General features: G+C 42.7%; 1 protein-coding gene across 4 annotated transcripts in view; it reads right to left on the reverse strand.

Annotated features, from left to right (window-relative positions):
- MOSPD2 (motile sperm domain containing 2) overlaps positions 1–17,104 on the reverse strand; it is a 35,331-nt gene extending 18,227 nt beyond the window's left edge. For 2 of the 4 annotated variants that reach the window (XM_066619818.1, XM_066619817.1), the window contains exons 1-8: positions 17,063–17,104; positions 15,680–15,743; positions 7,641–7,796; positions 5,320–5,406; positions 3,339–3,493; positions 2,070–2,130; positions 1,198–1,236; positions 649–773 (exon numbers count right to left, since the gene is read on the reverse strand). In XM_066619818.1, coding sequence (XP_066475915.1) covers positions 649–773; positions 1,198–1,236; positions 2,070–2,130; positions 3,339–3,493; positions 5,320–5,406; positions 7,641–7,796; positions 15,680–15,743; positions 17,063–17,071 — 696 coding nt within the window. In that variant the 5' untranslated portion in view covers positions 17,072–17,104. The remainder of the gene's footprint in view (positions 1–648; positions 774–1,197; positions 1,237–2,069; positions 2,131–3,338; positions 3,494–5,319; positions 5,407–7,640; positions 7,797–15,679; positions 15,744–17,062) is intronic. The other 2 variants (XM_066619820.1, XM_066619819.1) reach the window with 1 other exon arrangement.
- Positions 17,105–17,519: the final 415 nt, after the last annotated feature.

Consider the following 17,519-nt stretch of genomic DNA (forward strand, 5'->3'; position numbering starts at 1 on the left):
GACTTCCTGTAGCTTCAACCCATTACCTCTATTCCTGCCCTCTATTCAGAAATCACTATCTGTGGTTCTCCCATGCAGCTGCCTTTCAGATACTTAAAGATAGCTCTCTCATCTCTCCTTAGTCTTCTCTGGTCAGCACCCAGGCAGGAATGGAGAGGTTAGTAAAAATCTTTTACAGGAAAGTAGCAAAACAGGGATTACTTAACTAGTAATCTTACTGGGGGCTGAATTTTAAACCTCTCCAACTTTGTTGTTCTCCTCTGAATTCAATCCAGCTTATCAGTGTTCTTAAAATATGGTACCCAAAACTGGACATAGAGGTCTACGTGAAAACTCCCTGTGCCTCAGAAAAGAGGTTGGACCACAGATCTCATTATCCATGGTTTCTGGCATCTGTGGGGGTTCTAGGAACAGAACCCCCATGGATGCCAAGGACCAACCTGTACTTCTAGCCTTGCCCTCAGGAACCACATATCAACCTCTTCATTTGCATCATAGTACAGACACTATTTTATATTTTTCAGATTTATGATTAAACACTTCAAAGTATCCAACGTAACCAGTCACATGTAACCTGTTTCATTGTATACGATGCAAATATCACAATCAACTGCATTAAGAAGAGTTCTGACACATCAATATACTTACAGTGCCTCCCATATAGGGTGGTAAGTATTCGGCACTTATATATTCCTGGATGTCATTCTTACTGGTCAACTTCAGAAAATTTACTGCATCTGAACCAAGCCAATTTTTCACAAGTTTATAAGCAGCTGGGTTAAAGCAAAAAAGAAAGGACAAAACTTTACATTTTAATTTGTTGAACACATAGATCTGAATGCATTACTGTTATTTCAGATTAGTCCCATTAGTAACAATCGGACTGCATCTCAGTAACTTGGCTGAGACTCCTATATTGTGTTGAAAATGGACTGTGACCATTGTAAATGCATAATGAGTTCAAGTTACAGCAGGTATTTGGGGCAAGAATAGGGATTTACAAACGTTTATGGAGTTAAACCTTAAGAAACACTCACCATGACTTGGGGGGGGGGGCAGGACAGTTTGAATAAAACTTACATAGCAACTGGTACATTAGAATCATAAGAAACATTTGTGTTAACAATCCAAGGCATCTGCAGTGGTATGAACCAACAACCTTTCTGTGTATTATATAATTTTAAAATTATAGCTTACCATTCATTATCCAGGGCAGTTCAAAGATCACAATTCTTGCTGCAATACAGTGAAAGTTTTCATTCAGTTAGCTTGTTTCTATAGCATATATTGGTAATCTCGACAAATATTATTCAGTAACTGTTGAAATGTCATTTATGATGCAAGTCTTGTTTTAAAGACACTTTTCTCCACTTTTATGTATTAATATAGCACACATTTTTGTACTAGCACAGAAAAAACAGTGACTTGTATCCTAAGTTTCTCTTCCACAAACAAAAGGCACTTCTGTTCACACACACACGAAAAAATTCTCCTTCTGCTCATCTTGCCCTTAGCTTTGTAACCTTCTGCACTCCATACAGATCTGTTTGGGGGGGGATCTACTCTCAGAATAGATTTTTGATAGGTTCAGAGAGTTGCTGTGCCGAGGTGGTAAAGTGTACAAATGTACTTTCATGTTCGTTTCTCAGGATAAAGTCTAGAGATGAACAATGGAAAGTAAAAGGAAAGGTTTAGAAATGGCACATACTGAAACAAAACAAGGCACACACTTAAAAGCAGAATGGTGTTATTAAATTCAATTTCAATTACTTAGGCTAGCATAAATATTATCACATCCTTGTGTGATTTATTTAGGGAGGGCAGTGGAGATGAAAAGCATGATAGCAGCTGTCATTCAGTTCCTAATTTAAGAAGTTCAGCTGGCAAAAAAAGACAATTGACAAGTTAGTCTCATAACCATCACCCTGTATTCAACCTTTTATTTTTAGGAACACAAGATTTTCCACATTTAAATATTAAACATATTAGAAAAACTTGCTTCCTCCCCTTAGGGTTTTCAATTATTTTCTAAACTTCTCGTATAATATGAACAATGCCATCATACTTACTGAGATAGTTAGGGTAGTAAACTTGAAAACAGCCAATGATGTATCTTACAAAGTCCATATCCTATAATAAACAAATATTGCCAATCAATAAGAACTACTTTGCCAATAAAGAGCTTTAACAAACCCCAAAAAGCTAACTAGTTTATTTATACTGCTCTAACTTCAAATACATGACAATATGTGTACAATAATGAAAATAAGCTTAGCAGTCCCAATGTGGAAACTACAAATCTTTAAAATTTACAGAATTTTGAAAGTAATTCAGAAAGGTGTTTGAAGGAGGGAAGAATGTTGAACAGAAAAACAAGTGCTTTCAAGTTTTTCTGTCTCTGGCTCAAGGTAAGGTCACTTCTTTAAAACACAGATTCCCTGTTTGAACTTAAAGCCAACACTGAAATATTGTTATAAAACAGGAATACTGAATTGGATGAATACATTTATTAACACACATCCCATCTTATACAAAAACTTCAAGACAACTACCACACATGTAAAAATATATCAAAACAGGAATGAGAAAAACTGCTAGCACAGTAGTTGATCACATACTTCATATAATTATTTTGTGCTTAGTGACAATAAAAATGCTATTCATGCGTTCCTCCCTCACCTGCATACTGAACAAGAGGGGAAATGAAACTGCATCTGCCAACCGTAACTTCTGGCCTCATTTCTCTAAAGAGAGCCTGTGACTATGGACACTGTGGAAATTAGAACCAGTGGAACCAACACTGCAGACACAGCTGTTAGCATTACCTCCCCCTTCACATATTCAGTGAATGTAGGACAGATACTTCAGCAGGGTAAGACCTAATGGGCATTTATCAATTGTAATGAGGCAACAAAGTCTGTGTATGCTGCATTTCATGCATGCCCTATCAGGATGCACCTGGTCATCTTGCCACAGGCTGACATGTTTAGACATTTGCAGAAACTTACTTTACTCCCATGGCCACTAATTCTGAAATTATTGTGAAAACAGTCCCAAGTGCCCTGCATTTCAAAAGGAATGAGATAATTATGTGCCTTTGCACTTTCAAATGACAATCATCCAAGTAGCATGCCATAGAAATCTTATTAAAAGCCATTAGCAGATTGTCTCCCATTCATAAACCAGTTGACCCAGAAAATTTAGATTCCTGCTGAAGGGAAAGAATCTGAATGCAGCTAACTTTAGCTTAAAGGTTTGTAGACAATCCTGTCTGTAACACTTCCAACTGAAAAACAACTTTTAAGAGACATCAAATTAAATGAAAACAGCATGCTTACTATGTTACTTATTCCAGTTTCAGCCATGTCGAACACCACGGTCAAGGGTTTTCCATGCTCTCTCCTGGCATAGCGCTCTAACCAAAAGGCTACTAGTTTCTTTTTTAGAAACTGTGTTTTAGCATCTTTTGTATGAAATTTCACTCTGAACCAAACTAATGCAGAAATATAAAACACATGTGTTAGAAGATTGCAAATAAGGAATTTTCAGTCTCATTCCTAAGTATAGATCAAGGGTGCCTAAACCCCAGCCCAGGAGCCACTTGTGGCCCTCAGGCACTCCCAATCTGGCCCACTGGGAGCCCCCAGTCTCCAATGAGCCTCTGGCCCTCCAGAGCCTTGCTGGAGCCCATGCTGGCCCAACACAACTGCTCTCAACGTGAGGGTGACTGTTCAACGTCTCCCATGAGCTGTGGGAAGAGGACTCCCCCCACTGCTTGCTGTTTCACATCTGTGATGCTGCAGCGTTAGTGAAGTTTTATAGGCCTTGAGCTATTGCAAGACCTTCATTCAGTCATGTAAGTTCCACCTCTAATATATTCATTTATGTAAATTTATTCAAATTTGGAAATGTAAACTAATTCTTTTTTTCCCCCGGCCCCCGACACAGTGTCAAAGAGATGATGTGGCCCTCCTGCCAAAAAGTTTGGACACCCATGGTATAGATGATAATCTCATTTTTGGATTGTCCAATACTATGCAAGTTTACTGAGAAATGCACTGAGGCTCACTCACAGGTAAGCATGTATAGAATTGCAACCCAAGATGTATATTTTCTTTTTTAAATTGTATTGTTGATTCATTCATCCTTGTCTTCTAAATCCTAATAAAGTAAATATTTTAAGGAAAATATGTAAAATTACAAAGAATATTTCTATATATCCTGTTATTTTTTTATTATTTCTCTAGAGAGCATCTGGATTTTAAATGCTGTCAAGGCAAAAGAAAACATTCTGATTGAGCTACTCCCTTTACGAAGGGACTTTCTAGTAATAAAAAGCTAACACCACAACTAAATTTATATACGGTTTGAGCAAATACCAGTTTCCTAATGAAATGATAGGTTCAGGGTTCAAGGCAACTCTCATTCATTTCAGGGTGCAATGTACCTCTCATTAAGATAAATGAGAACCATGCCCATTTATTCTAACACAATTATGTTTTTCGGTGGCCAGTTTGCATCTGTAAGCTAAAAAAGACTGGGTTCCACATTTTGACATTACTCTAGTCCCTGACCTGTTGAATAAGCAGGGAATGCTTGCATAATGATGCAAATTTCAGTGGAAAGACTGAAACAATGAGACAAAAGGTCTATCAAAGGATGAAAGAATGAGCAACCATTATGGTAGGGTTAAATCTCAAAGAGATCACCAACAGAACAAGACATTCAGGGGGACCTGCACCATATCCGTGGATCCCATATCCGCGGTTTCAGGGTCTATGGATCAGGTCTGTGGGGCCCCCCACATGCACCCCACATGCACCCACGCAGTCCTGCGTGGCCCTCACCTCCAGAGAATCTTCTGAAGCCTGCAGGGGCCACACAGGACTGCCTGCTGTGGGTCTGAGAATGGCCTAAAAGGCAAAAAAAACAACTGCTTCTTCTGATTTTATCAGAAGTGAAGTTTATAATGACTTCTAAGGCATTGGGAGGCCCAGAGAAACCCTCTAGTACTTCCATGGACCTCCCACTAACTTATAAAGCCTTAAAAACATCACTTTGGGTTTCTCTGTGAACTTGACTTCTTTATTTCTCTTGCTGAACTCATAAGCCCTTCTGGACTACTCCCCTCACCTCTAGAGAGGGAGCGTGCAGGAATGGCCGGACCCGATCTGCAACTAACTGAATTCATGGATACAAGCCCCCCCCCCCCCATATTCTACAGTATCTTGAGGTTTGGCTTGCTCTACTCTGAAAGCAAAATTACATCAGCATTTTTAACCAAAGGAATAAATACTTGAAATGAAAGATCCGACTTACATATTTTATAGCCTTCCTTATCATAACCATGTAGATAAACGGCACCAGGTTCAAATATCTCCTTTGGAAGTGAAGATTCCGTCAAGTCTGTAGAAAAGCAAGATTTTTACAAGGTCATATCAATCATCCTATAATAGCCTCCAAAATTCTACACTGAAATGGGAGAAAACAAAATTGTGTTTTTTAATAACCTGTTGATATGAAATAAGAGTCATCATTTTCTGTTAACTATAACAAATAATTTAGATACGGGACCACACTGACATCCTGTAAAAGAGAAAGGCAATGTACAAATACACATTATCTGAACTTGAAAAGGAGTTTATTATTGCAAGAGAAGACGAAGGGCAAAACAGGTGTTGTATCTACTGATCAGCAAGGACACCAACCTCGCTGCCTGACACTTTGGTGTGTTTAACTGGGATTGGACTGGGGAAATGGTAGTCTTCATTGCTACCACCCAAAGTTAGAAAGTTCAGACAGGAGGCAGCATGGAAATGCCTCTTCCCGGAGCACCCCAAAATCTAGGAGTGGGACTTCTTTTTAAAACCAAGCAGTAGTAGAACACAAGCGGTTGAGTACATGGGGTAACCCACTCCCACCCAAATGCTTACTCAGTATTGGAGACCAGGCAGGTAAATCTTAACAGTAAAAGCTGTTTATTAAAAACTGAACACACATACCACACTACAAAGGAGGGAGAAATGCAAGGAATAAATTCAAGACTCTACTCAACTAGCAAAAGGAAAAAAGCTAGGAGGGCAATAGAAGATGGCAAGGATGCTGAAAGGTCCCCCTTTAAGGGGTGGGGGAAGGGGAGAGGCAGGGAAGCGATCCCTAGGATCATGCCCATATGGGGGATTGAGCCAAGCTTTCTGTAGCAAGTAATCACTGAGTACATTACATCTTTGGCAATATCTGCAGAGTAACTGATTGTTTTGTTGTTTTAAATATTACATGTTTGTATGTAAAATGTATTGTACGTTTGTATCTGTGTGTACACGTAGGTGTGCACATATACATATATCTGTGTATTACTTAGGTTTATATTCTCTCTACGGTTTCCGTACAGAGTCTTCACCTACCAAATGTTTATGCCTAATAAAGGTTGACTTGACAAACCATATGGGGGGGGGGCGAGGGGGGTGCTTGTGACTTTATGAAGACAGGGCTGCAGAAGGTGCAGGGAGCCCTGCACAGCCCTCTGCAGTGCTCCGAAGGCTTGGAACATTTGGAGAAAACAGGTGCAAAGCACTTCCGAGGTGCTTTACGCCCACCTTCTCAGAACTTTCCAAGCCTCAGGGAGCGCTGCAGAGGGCTACACAGGGCTCCAAGCACCTCTTGCAGCCCTGTCTTCATAAAGTCACAAGCACCCCCCTCACCCTCCTTAGCATCACGATCCTGGGGATCGCGTCGCTGCCCTAGCCCGTCCCCCGCAAGAACTTACTGAGGGAGTAAAACTTCCTCAAAGTTTGAGAACCACTGCTCTAACCTACTTATGTTGATCCTTACTCAGGGTCCTGGTCCTAGCATCCACACTTGCAGTAAGGGGAGCTAGCAAGCTCGTTATGAAGCATCAAATGCTCCTGATATCAGCCATGCGCAAATGCATCCGCTTTGTATAACCTGTGATATTAATCAGGATTCAACTGTGTGACTGGATGCTGGCAGGTAAGCATGTCACCTAGGTTCCTGAACTTCCTATTCTGGGGGAAACAGTTTGTTTCACAGTCTGCCTCAAAAGCCAAGTTTTATGTTTACCAGTCAAACAGAAAAGAAAAGCTGGTCAGCAGCAGAAAAAAGGGATACTGGGTTACTACATCTAGATGACTCAGAAGGTTTTTAAAAGACCAAGGCCAAAACAAAGAAGGTTATGGGGTGTCACAAAGATCCAAAATTCATGAGAAATAGGGATTTTCACCAAGACTCTTCACAGTAATATGTACTTACAGAATCTCTTTTCATTCCAATGAAATAGCAATGGCCATAACAGATAAAACAGAGATAGAGCTGAGAATCTGTGAAACCAATGCTGGATTAGATAGGTAGTTCACAGTATTGATGGCACTACTACTTCTGTATAACTGGATTTATAAGCATTTACAAAATTAATTTCCCACTAGCCCTCCTTTGATGAGCATCAACTTGCTACATTTGCTCATTGTAGGGACATTCTCAAGGACAAGAATAAATTTTTTAGACTTTTGTTATAATAATTTTAACAATGAGTATGAGAATATTACTACCAGGTAGACACAGGTGGCATAATTAATAATCCAATAAAAAGTATAAAATACTATATTAGATATGAGGTATCTTACCATGAACTGCATATTCTTTCCTCCATTGAAAGCTTTCATCAATCATCTTCAGTGTATCATCTACAACATCATCTCGCCATATTAGAAAATTATCAACCCAAGTATCATCTTGCTGCAATCTCTCCACATCTCTGGAATCATATTTATCTATTTTTGCTAATCAATGAAATAAGAACAGCATTACAAAACATGAGAATTAACAACTAACAAATAAAGCAAGTTCAAACAAAAGTGTTATGATGATGAAAATATACTGAAGAAAAACTCTCTACAATATTTCAAAATTTTGTGCAGCTCTTGTCTACGCAACACCATGATAACTGCGTGTGATCTTGATGCTGGGAAGGCTGGAGCGTCTGGTGAGGATCAGGTCGAGCTGGTGCCAGTGCTTTGATCTTGGATGTCTCCAAGAGACTCTATGTTGGGGCTTTGTGTTGAAGAATGTGTTGCTGACACAGAGACCGTGATGACAGCAAAACTCTAGCAGGCGTTGGCCATTTTCGTTCATCCTCCCAGTGCCAAACTGACCTAAGCAAGTGGGCCATGAACTGTTATCAGCACCAACTCTAGCATTGAAATCGCCGAGGATGAACAATGGCTCTTTTACAGGGATTTTCTTGACAGTGGTGGCCAGGTCATCATAGAATTTGCATCAAGATCACACGCAGTTATCATGGTGCTGCCTGCGACACTGACCACTCCCTGGTGTGCAGCAGAGTGAAACTGCAAACAAAGCGACTGTATCACACGAAAAAGGAAGGAAGACCTCGCATTGATACCAGCAAGACCCGGGATCAGAGAAAAGTGGAGGAATTTGCACAAGCGCTTGAGGAATCTCTTCCAGGCCCGGCCGACGCAAACGCATCCAACAGATGGGAACATTTCAAGAATACCGTTTACAACACCGCCTTGTCCATATTCGGCAAGAAGACCAACAAGGCGGCAGACTGGTTTGAAGCCCACTCTGAGGAGTCGACACCAGTCATTGAGGAAAAGAGGAGAGCTCAAGCAGCATACAAGGCCTGTCCCAGTGAGCGCAACCTGCAGGTCCTCCGAACTGCTCGCAGCAAAGTCCAACAGACTGCCAGGAGATGTGCTAACGACTACTGGCTCCAGCTCTGTTCCGAGATACAGATAGCAGCTGACACGGGCAACATCAAGGGGATGTATGATGGTATCAAGCAGGCCCTAGGTCCAACACAGAAGAAAATTGCCCCTCTGAAGTCTGCCACAGGCGAGGTCATCCAGGATCGGGCGCAGCAGATGGAACGCTGGGTGCAGCACTACTCTGAGCTATATTCCAGAGAAAATGTAGTCACCGAAGAAGCACTGAACAACATTGAGTGCCTGCCTGTGCTGGAAGAGCTTGACAGTGAACCAACCCTAGAAGAACTTCACGTGGCCCTGGACTCCCTTGCCTTTGGCAAGGCACCTGGAAAAGACAGCATCCCTGCTGAAGTCCTAAAATGCTGCAAAGAGATCATAGTCACTGAGCTGCATGAAATCCTCTGTCTCTGCTGGAGAGAAGGTGGAGTACCTCAAGACATGAAGGATGCAAACATCATCACGCTGTACAAGAACAAAGGTGACAGGGGTGACTGCAACAACTACCGCGGCATCTCTCTCCTTAGCGTTGTAGGAAAGCTGTTTGCCCGAGTTGTACTAAAGAGGCTCCAGGTACTTGCAGAGAGCGTCTATCCAGAATCGCAGTGTGGATTCCGAGCCAACAGGTCCACCACTGATATGGTATTCTCCCTTAGACAACTGCAGGAGAAATGCAGGGAACAACGACAGCCACTCTTTATAGCCTTCATAGATCTCACAAAGGCTTTCGACCTGGTCAGCAGAGACGGCCTCTTCAAGATTCTCCCCAAGATTGGATGTCCAACCAGGCTCCTCAGCATCATCAGATCTTTCCACAAGGACATGAAGGGCACTGTTGTCTTCGATGGCTCCACATCAGACCCTTTTGACATCCGAAGCGGAGTGAAGCAGGGCTGTGTTCTTGCACCAACCTTGTTTGGAATTTTCTTCGCTGTCCTGCTGAAGCAGGCCTTTGGAACTGCAACAGAAGGCATCTATCTCCGGACCAGATCAGACGGAAAGCTCTTCAACCTCTCCAGACTGAGAGCAAAATCCAAAGTCCAGCTGAAATGTCTGCGCGACTTCCTCTTTGCCGACGATGCAGCTGTCACTACCCACTCTGCCAAAGATCTCCAGCAGCTCATGGATCGTTTTAGCAAGGCCTGCCAAGATTTTGGACTGACAATCAGCCTGAAGAAAACACAGGTCATGGTTCAGGATGTGGACTCACCTCCCTGCATTACAATCTCTGAGCATGAACTGGAGGTTGTCCATGACTTTGTGTACCTTGGCTCAACGATCTCCGACACACATTCTCTCGATACCGAGCTAAACAAGCGCATCGGTAAAGCAGCTACCACGTTTTCCAGACTCACAAAGAGAGTCTGGTCCAACAAGAAGCTGACAGAACATACCAAGATCCAGGTCTACAGAGCTTGCGTCCTGAGTACACTTCTGTACTGCAGCGAGTCATGGACTCTTCGCTCACAACAGGAGAGGAAACTGAGCGCTTTCCACATGCGCTGCCTCCGACGCATCCTCGGCATCACCTGGCAGGACAAAGTTCCAAACAACACAGTCCTGGAACGTGCTGGAATCCCTAGCATGTATTCACTGCTGAAACAGAGATGCCTGCGTTGGCTTGGTCATGTTGTGAGAATGGATGATGGCCGGATCCCAAAGGATCTCCTCTATGGAGAACTCGTGCAAGGAAAGCGCCCTACAGGTAGACCACAGCTGCGATACAAGGACATCTGCAAGAGGGATCTGAAGGCCTTAGGGATGGACCTCAACAAGTGGGAAACCCTGGCCTCTGAGCGGCCCGCTTGGAGGCAGGCTGTGCAGCATGGCCTTTCCCAGTTTGAAGAGACACTTTGCCAACAGTCTGAGGCTAAGAGGCAAAGAAGGAAGGCCCATAGCCAGGGAGACAGACCAGGGACAGACTGCACTTGCTCCCGGTGTGGAAGGGATTGTCACTCCCGGATTGGCCTTTTCAGCCACACTAGATGCTGTGCCAGAACCACCTTTCAGAGCGCGATACCATAGTCTTTCGAGACTGAAGGTTGCCAATACCTGTCTACGCAATAACTTTGAACACTAGAACAACAATACACACAAAAAAGCCTACTTAAGATCAGTTTTCACAGAGCCATGGTACACAGGTCCTTCTGAAATGCATACAGAACCTTTAAAGTGAATTGGTGCTCCTTGCAAACATTGACATGTTCAGGCCTCTTCTAAAGCTTCATGCAATGAGATGACCAGCATGAAAAATTAAATTCATGTTTTTCCAAAAATAAAGCACCTACATATAAAGTACAGGACTTTGTATGTCTTGCATGCATGCAATAAAAATAGGTTTTAAGCAGTGGTTCTCGAACTTTTCCGGCCCACAGCTCCCCTGATAACCTGCACATGCCCAATCTCTTCTGATCTTGGATGCTAAGCAGGGTCAGGCCTGGTTAGTACTTGGATGGGAGACCGCTCAGGAATACCAGGTGCTGTAGGCTTATACCATGGTCTTTCGAGACTGAAGGTTGCCAATTTTTCCACCTGATCCTTGTGGCCATTGGACACAGCTCCCCATTACATCAATTCACCTCAGTTACCCCCAAAATGGGGATGGAGGTGTTATAATTATACACTAGAAACAAAAAAAAAACCGAGAGAAGTAAAACCTGCAGCAGAGCTGCCAGCACTCTGAGTTTGTTAGCAGCACACCTGGAAGGTTTTGGAAAGGGACATTTTTTCTTTCTTGTAAGGGGGGGGAGTGATGAAATTTGCTGGGGGAGGGGAAGACTTTGTTTTGTGTGTATCTGCTAATTGCAAACTGATGTGACACTAAGATCCAGAGACTGTTTGGCTGCAATCCTAACTTCACTTTCCTGGGAGTAAGTCCCATTGAACATTATTATTAAAAAGTATTTATATACTGCTTTTCAACAAAAAGTTCACAAAGTGGTTACAGAGAAAAATCAAATAACTAATGGCTCCCTGTCCCAAAAGGGGTCACAATCTAAAAAGATGCAAAAGAACACCAGCAGACAGCCACTAGAAAAGACACTGCTGGGGTTACTTAGGTAATCTAAAATAAATAACTTGCCAACAAATTTTTAATAATAAGTCCTTAAATGCCTAAAACTAAAAGATATTTTGGGAAGGAAAACTTAGTTATTGCATTTAAATCCCACTTTTTGGCCAAGATATTTCAAATCATTTATATTTTAAAATACTAACAATTGACAATAAGATATGACAGAGTTGTCTCAGGTCATTAGTGGTCCCTTCAAAGCTAGGCTCACTTTTCCTGGAAGGTCCTATATTCAACTGAACATGGAACCTCCTGCCTTGACAATAATTATAGTTTGACATCTTATAGTTGATCTATGAGGGACACTTTTTCTTGCACTCAACTATGCTAATCTCCTGAAACTCTCTCTTGTTGCACAACTATGTAATAGCTCAACAAGAAATACAATTTGATGAGCAACAATTCCTCCTCCTTCAGCAGTAGCACCATCTTAGAATTTCAGGATGCTCTGTTCCACTGGTGTACCTGGTGGGAAATCCAGGGGGCCGCATGATCCAGGGTGGCAGAGGAGCAGGGGTAGCATTCTGGTTCCTCCCCTGCTGGCTTCCATTTGCATTTTAACACTCTTTATTGCAAGCCATGACTTGCTGACAGTTTAATTTTGTTCTCTGCTGTCTTTAAACCCCACCTGTCGCCCACATTTGCTGCCCTCTAGTGACCTGATGCTGCTTTGGCAACAGTCCAGTCGCTTTACAATTGTCACTGTTCCTCTTCTTTCTTCCATCCACTCTCAGCTGCCTGTTGGCATTCCTTGGCCTCTTTTCCTCTCCTCTAGCGGGCTTCACTCCCATGTATTTGGTATGCCACTGCTGCTTCCACCAACAAGCAGGCAGTTGCCCACCTGCCCTCTCTCCTTTCTTCCTTTCATTCTTCTCACCGTTCACCAGGAAGCCACCTTTCCCTGTAGACCTGCTATAACAGCAGCTTAAACTGCCCTGCCCTCACATTCAGAGAGGAAAGCTGCTGCTTGGTTAAACTTGGGGTTTGGGCACAGATGAGAAAAGAAAAAAAATCTTCCAGTGTGGTGCACTTTCAAATTGTAAAAATCCCTATTTAATAAGGGATTTAAATAAAGCCTGCCTATGTAAACCGCCTTGAATAAAGTCTTGAATAAAGACCAAGAAAGGTGGTATATAAATACCTGTTATTATTATTATTATTATTATTATTATTATTATTATTCCAGTGGCCTGGGGCAAAGTGGGGGGGGGAAGGGAGGAGGATGCAGTACGGAATGAAAGAAGCAGCACTTTTGGCTGCCATGACCCACAGTGATCCCACAGGATGGGGGGAAGCAACATTTGCCTCACTGAGAAGGAAAGTGGGCAAGGTGAAGCTCAGCAAGCTTCCACAGAGTACATCTGAGGTTGGCAGGTGGAGCTGCACCTTAAAAAAAAGGGGAGAGGAAGGGGCACTGATCTGAGGGCAAAGGGGGCAGCCTGGAGGATGGCTGTAGGAGGGCACATCTTGTAGGATCACTCTGTTGCTCCTTTTCCCTAATATTAGAATATACCATTGCCTTTCATCTTAGTGACAGCTGACTTGTATGAATTTAACTTCACATGGTCAGCAAACCAAAACAAAAAATAAACAGTTCAAATAGGGCAAGTGATTGCACATTTCAATCCACTTACTAAATACATGACTGACAGCCAGCATGAGATTGGATAATGAAGCTGCCACTCCCTCCAATGGTTTCAGTTCCTGTCTGTATTTTGTAATTTTTAAAGAGACAGTATGTATTTTCCAGATGTAATGGATTTCCAGGTAGTTTTGAGAATATGCAATTTTAGAATTATGTGCTGACTCTGAAATATCATTGCATAAATTATGAGTGACCATACAATTTAGGAAGGTGACAGACAAGGAGGTTTTGAAGACCTATTAAGGCAAGAGACAATGATAGCACTTGCATGTGTGCTGCAGAATGATGCATGGCCTCATTATGGAGGAGCAGCAGGTTGACCAGGCCAAACTAAAAAGAGCTGCAATAGCAAGACTGCAGTTGGTCCAGGAATAATGCTTCCAGGCAAGAATGGGTCTCAGAAGTCTTACAGAATCAAGTCATTCAGGGACAGCACAGTGGGCCCTCCTTATCCACAGGCTCAGCATCCACAGATTTCAGTATTTGAAGATCCTGAGTTTCAGTTGGAAGGCTTCAGAGGACCTCCCAGAAGCAACTAGAAGTCAATTCCAGTTTGGTTTGTGCCAGCCACTTCCAGGCTCATCTGGAGGAGTTCTGAAGCCCTCCAGCCTCCAGATTTCATTATATGCTGAATTCAGTATCCACAGAGGGTCCTGGAGTGGATCCCTTGTGAATAATGAGGGCCCACAGTGTTAGCTTTTTACAAAGGTCTTGAACATTACCAGAAAAGAAGAAAAAAAATGAAGGGGGGAAATTCCTATGAAGTTCCCAGAGTAACTGCAGTACATGTTTGGGTTTTACTCTCAATCAGCACACTAAACAGCATACATATCAGAAGTTAGCGCAAACTTGTCTTACCACAACAACGAAGCAAATGGATGTCTACATCTCCAAAGTACCAGGAAGAAAGCTTTAAGCATAATCTTATGCTCATTTTTAGTGTGTATAAGTTCCATTGAAATAAATCGGACTTACTCCTGTTTAAACAAGGATAGTACTCAGCTATTACAGAAGCAAGCCATTTTTCTTCAGCTCATGCACATATCTATGACAGAAGTATGTGTTGGGAATCTGGGCTGATTTAGAAAGCTATAATAATGTAATAAGTGGATGGATCACAGCAGTGAAAATATAAACTGGATGTGAGGAAACCCATGACCAACAACTAACTACTAGGCTAACAGCTGATTACCACTCTTCACTTATTAACCAGCTCTTTCAAGCAGCTTTCTAATTAATAGAAAAAAAGAAGCAAGGGCACAAGTGAGAGAACAGACCCTTTTTTCCTACTAGTTAACTGCTTGGTAAAGACTTTTCACTTGCTTTCTCGGATACCAACTCAACTGCTGGAACAACCTGAAGCAGAGGGATCTTTTGCTTTGCAATAACCAGTAGTCATGTAAAAATTTGTGTTCAGGAGTGAGCAAGGCAATACCTACCACCATACACAAAACAAAAATATACAGAGACATATTTGGTGGACAAAAATCCAGACATTTTGCACCCTAGTTTTTATAAAGCTGCAAACACTATTACAATCCTGTGCACCTGCTAAAATCTCAGCAAACAAATCATATGATGAAATAAGGCTTGCTGGTCCCAGAGCAAAGTCTGAAAACAAAACGACATACAACCTTCACTGAAGTTAATGAGGCCTTATCTGGTTGGGAGGTTATCTGGGAACTCTATATTCAGTGCTTTAAATTCCATTAAAGAAAGGTGAGATATAAATAAAATAATTCATGACACAAAAATATCTTCAAATTAAAGGGCATGAAAGGATAAGCAAAATACCAGGATAAATGATTACAGCACGTAAAAACCCACAATCAAAATTGTAGCAACTAACTATTATATTGCTTGTCTCTTGGTTTTCAAACATTTCAAGTGCAAAGAATCAGTCTTTGGAATGAACACAACTTCTCCAACTAGTGATGTAAGCCTATAAAAAGGATTCAAAGCCACCACAGTCTCCAAATTCCTATTTGTAAATTTATTCATTTAATTAAAAAAATTTTATACGGCTTTTCCTGTTTCAAAACAGTTTACAACAAATAATACAGTATATTAATACAGTTAACTAAAAATATTAAAAGCAATTAAAAGACATTAAACACAATTACAACAATACAGATGCCATTAAGGACATAAAAATAGCAGCATAAAAACAGCAACAAAGGCCTGTAAATATTAATTAAAACAGTTCCAAATAGTACTAACCTGGTATAAATTCTTTCTCAAAACGTTGTCTAGTCTTGCTTATTAATGCGGCCCTGTTGCCCTGCTGAAAGAAAATGAAACATGCATGTCAGTCATCATTACAAGTCATCAAGATGCAATTATTCAACCTGCTCCCATCTTTCAATGGACTGGGCCCATAAAACAGGTACACCGTTTTCAATCTCTGGTCTTACTCATCATGAAGTTATAATGGAATGAACTAATTCATCAATGACAAGCATCCCAGAGAAGCTTCATCAGTAAGTATAGGACTCTAGGAAAGCAATCTTGCCTTCTATTTGGGTCAGCACAATCTCTAATCACAGAGTTGAGAAAAGGGTGGCAACAGAATGTCAAAACATCAAAAGTCAAAAAGTGTTTGACTTTGTGGAGCTGTGATTATTCCACGGTAGAAGCACAGTGCTGGCTTACCTAATGGCACAGGTGTCTTCTAGAAAAACAGTATATTTTTAAGCACCAGGACCACTGAAAACCATTCCAAATGCTTTTAGATTTGCATGGAAAGATGCAGATAACTATGAATTTTCACTTCTTAAGAAGGGCTCTTGGAAAAGTGACAAAAACTTTTTCTTGGGGGGAAAAAAGTTAAGCACCACTGAAGGGACCCCTGAAAAATCTCAGATCATACTTTCCCCAGTGAGGACACCTGTGGGACCTGTCACAACATACAAAACAAGCGATTGGGAGGGGGTCAACCTTTTAACCCATTTCTACCCAGCCCCATTTCTGTGGCAGGCCCCACCTTTGTGGAGCCCAGCACATTACACAAAACAAGTAATGGGGGGGGTGACTTTTAACCCATTTCTTCCCAGTCCCATTTCTGTGGCAGGCCCCACAAAGGTGCCATAAAATACAAAATAAGTGATGGGGGTTTCAACCTTCTAACCCCCTTCTGGTCAGTCCACAGGTGTACACATTTGATCCCTGTTGCATATACGCAAAGTTGGGCAGAAGGGGCTTTTAAATCCTACAGGGAAGGGAGAGTCTGAAGACAGGAGACCCTGCTCAGCTCTAAGGGGTGAGTCTAGATTGTCTTCATGTCACTTCCTGACTTGCAGCATCTGCCACACACCCCACACTTCCCAGAGTGGGAAATAAGAATCACTACTACTAGTAGTAGTAGTACTGTAGTGCACTACTACTACTCCCAGGCACACCCCCTCAGAGGCCAGACCCCAGCAGGACCCATGCCCAGGTGAGGCGCAGCCCTGGACGCCACCCCTGTTGCCTCATAGAACAGCAGGGGGTGGACACTCCACCTACAAACAACTCAACCCCCCCAGCCTAGGGTCGCTGCACCCCCAAGTGACGGTTTCCTGGGTAACCTAACTGCTCTCACTCAGCTGACACGCAGCTACTCACATCCGCCATGGCTCTCCCCGCACCGCACTAGCAGCAGCAGCAGCAGCAGCAGCAGACAACATCGACTGAGGACCAGAGCGCGTGACACAGGCTGAGGTAAGAACAGGCACCAGCCGGCGCCTGGCGCGCGCACCACAGCAACAATAAAGCGCGCAGCCGTCCAATCCCGACCCTCGTAGCGCGCGTGCTCCCCCCCCGGCGCGAGCGCAACCGTCTTCCCCAACTGTGCCCTTCTGTCGGCGGGAGCCACGCCCCCTTCCGCCCTGACCTCCCCAGTAGCGCCCGAGCATCAGTACCTATCCATGCAGCGAGCCGCTTCCTAGTCCCGCCCCATCGGTTGTTCGAGGGTGGAACCTCGTGACGTCACAACAGCCAATCCTCGCCCTCTGCGTCATTTTCGGTTCCACGTACCCTGAGAGGCGGGAGGGTTCAAGCCCGGTGCTGGCCCCAAGGCGTG

The sequence above is a fragment of the Tiliqua scincoides genome, chromosome 3 (assembly GCF_035046505.1).
Source record: "Tiliqua scincoides isolate rTilSci1 chromosome 3, rTilSci1.hap2, whole genome shotgun sequence".
NCBI classification, from domain to species: Eukaryota; Metazoa; Chordata; class Lepidosauria; order Squamata; family Scincidae; genus Tiliqua; species Tiliqua scincoides.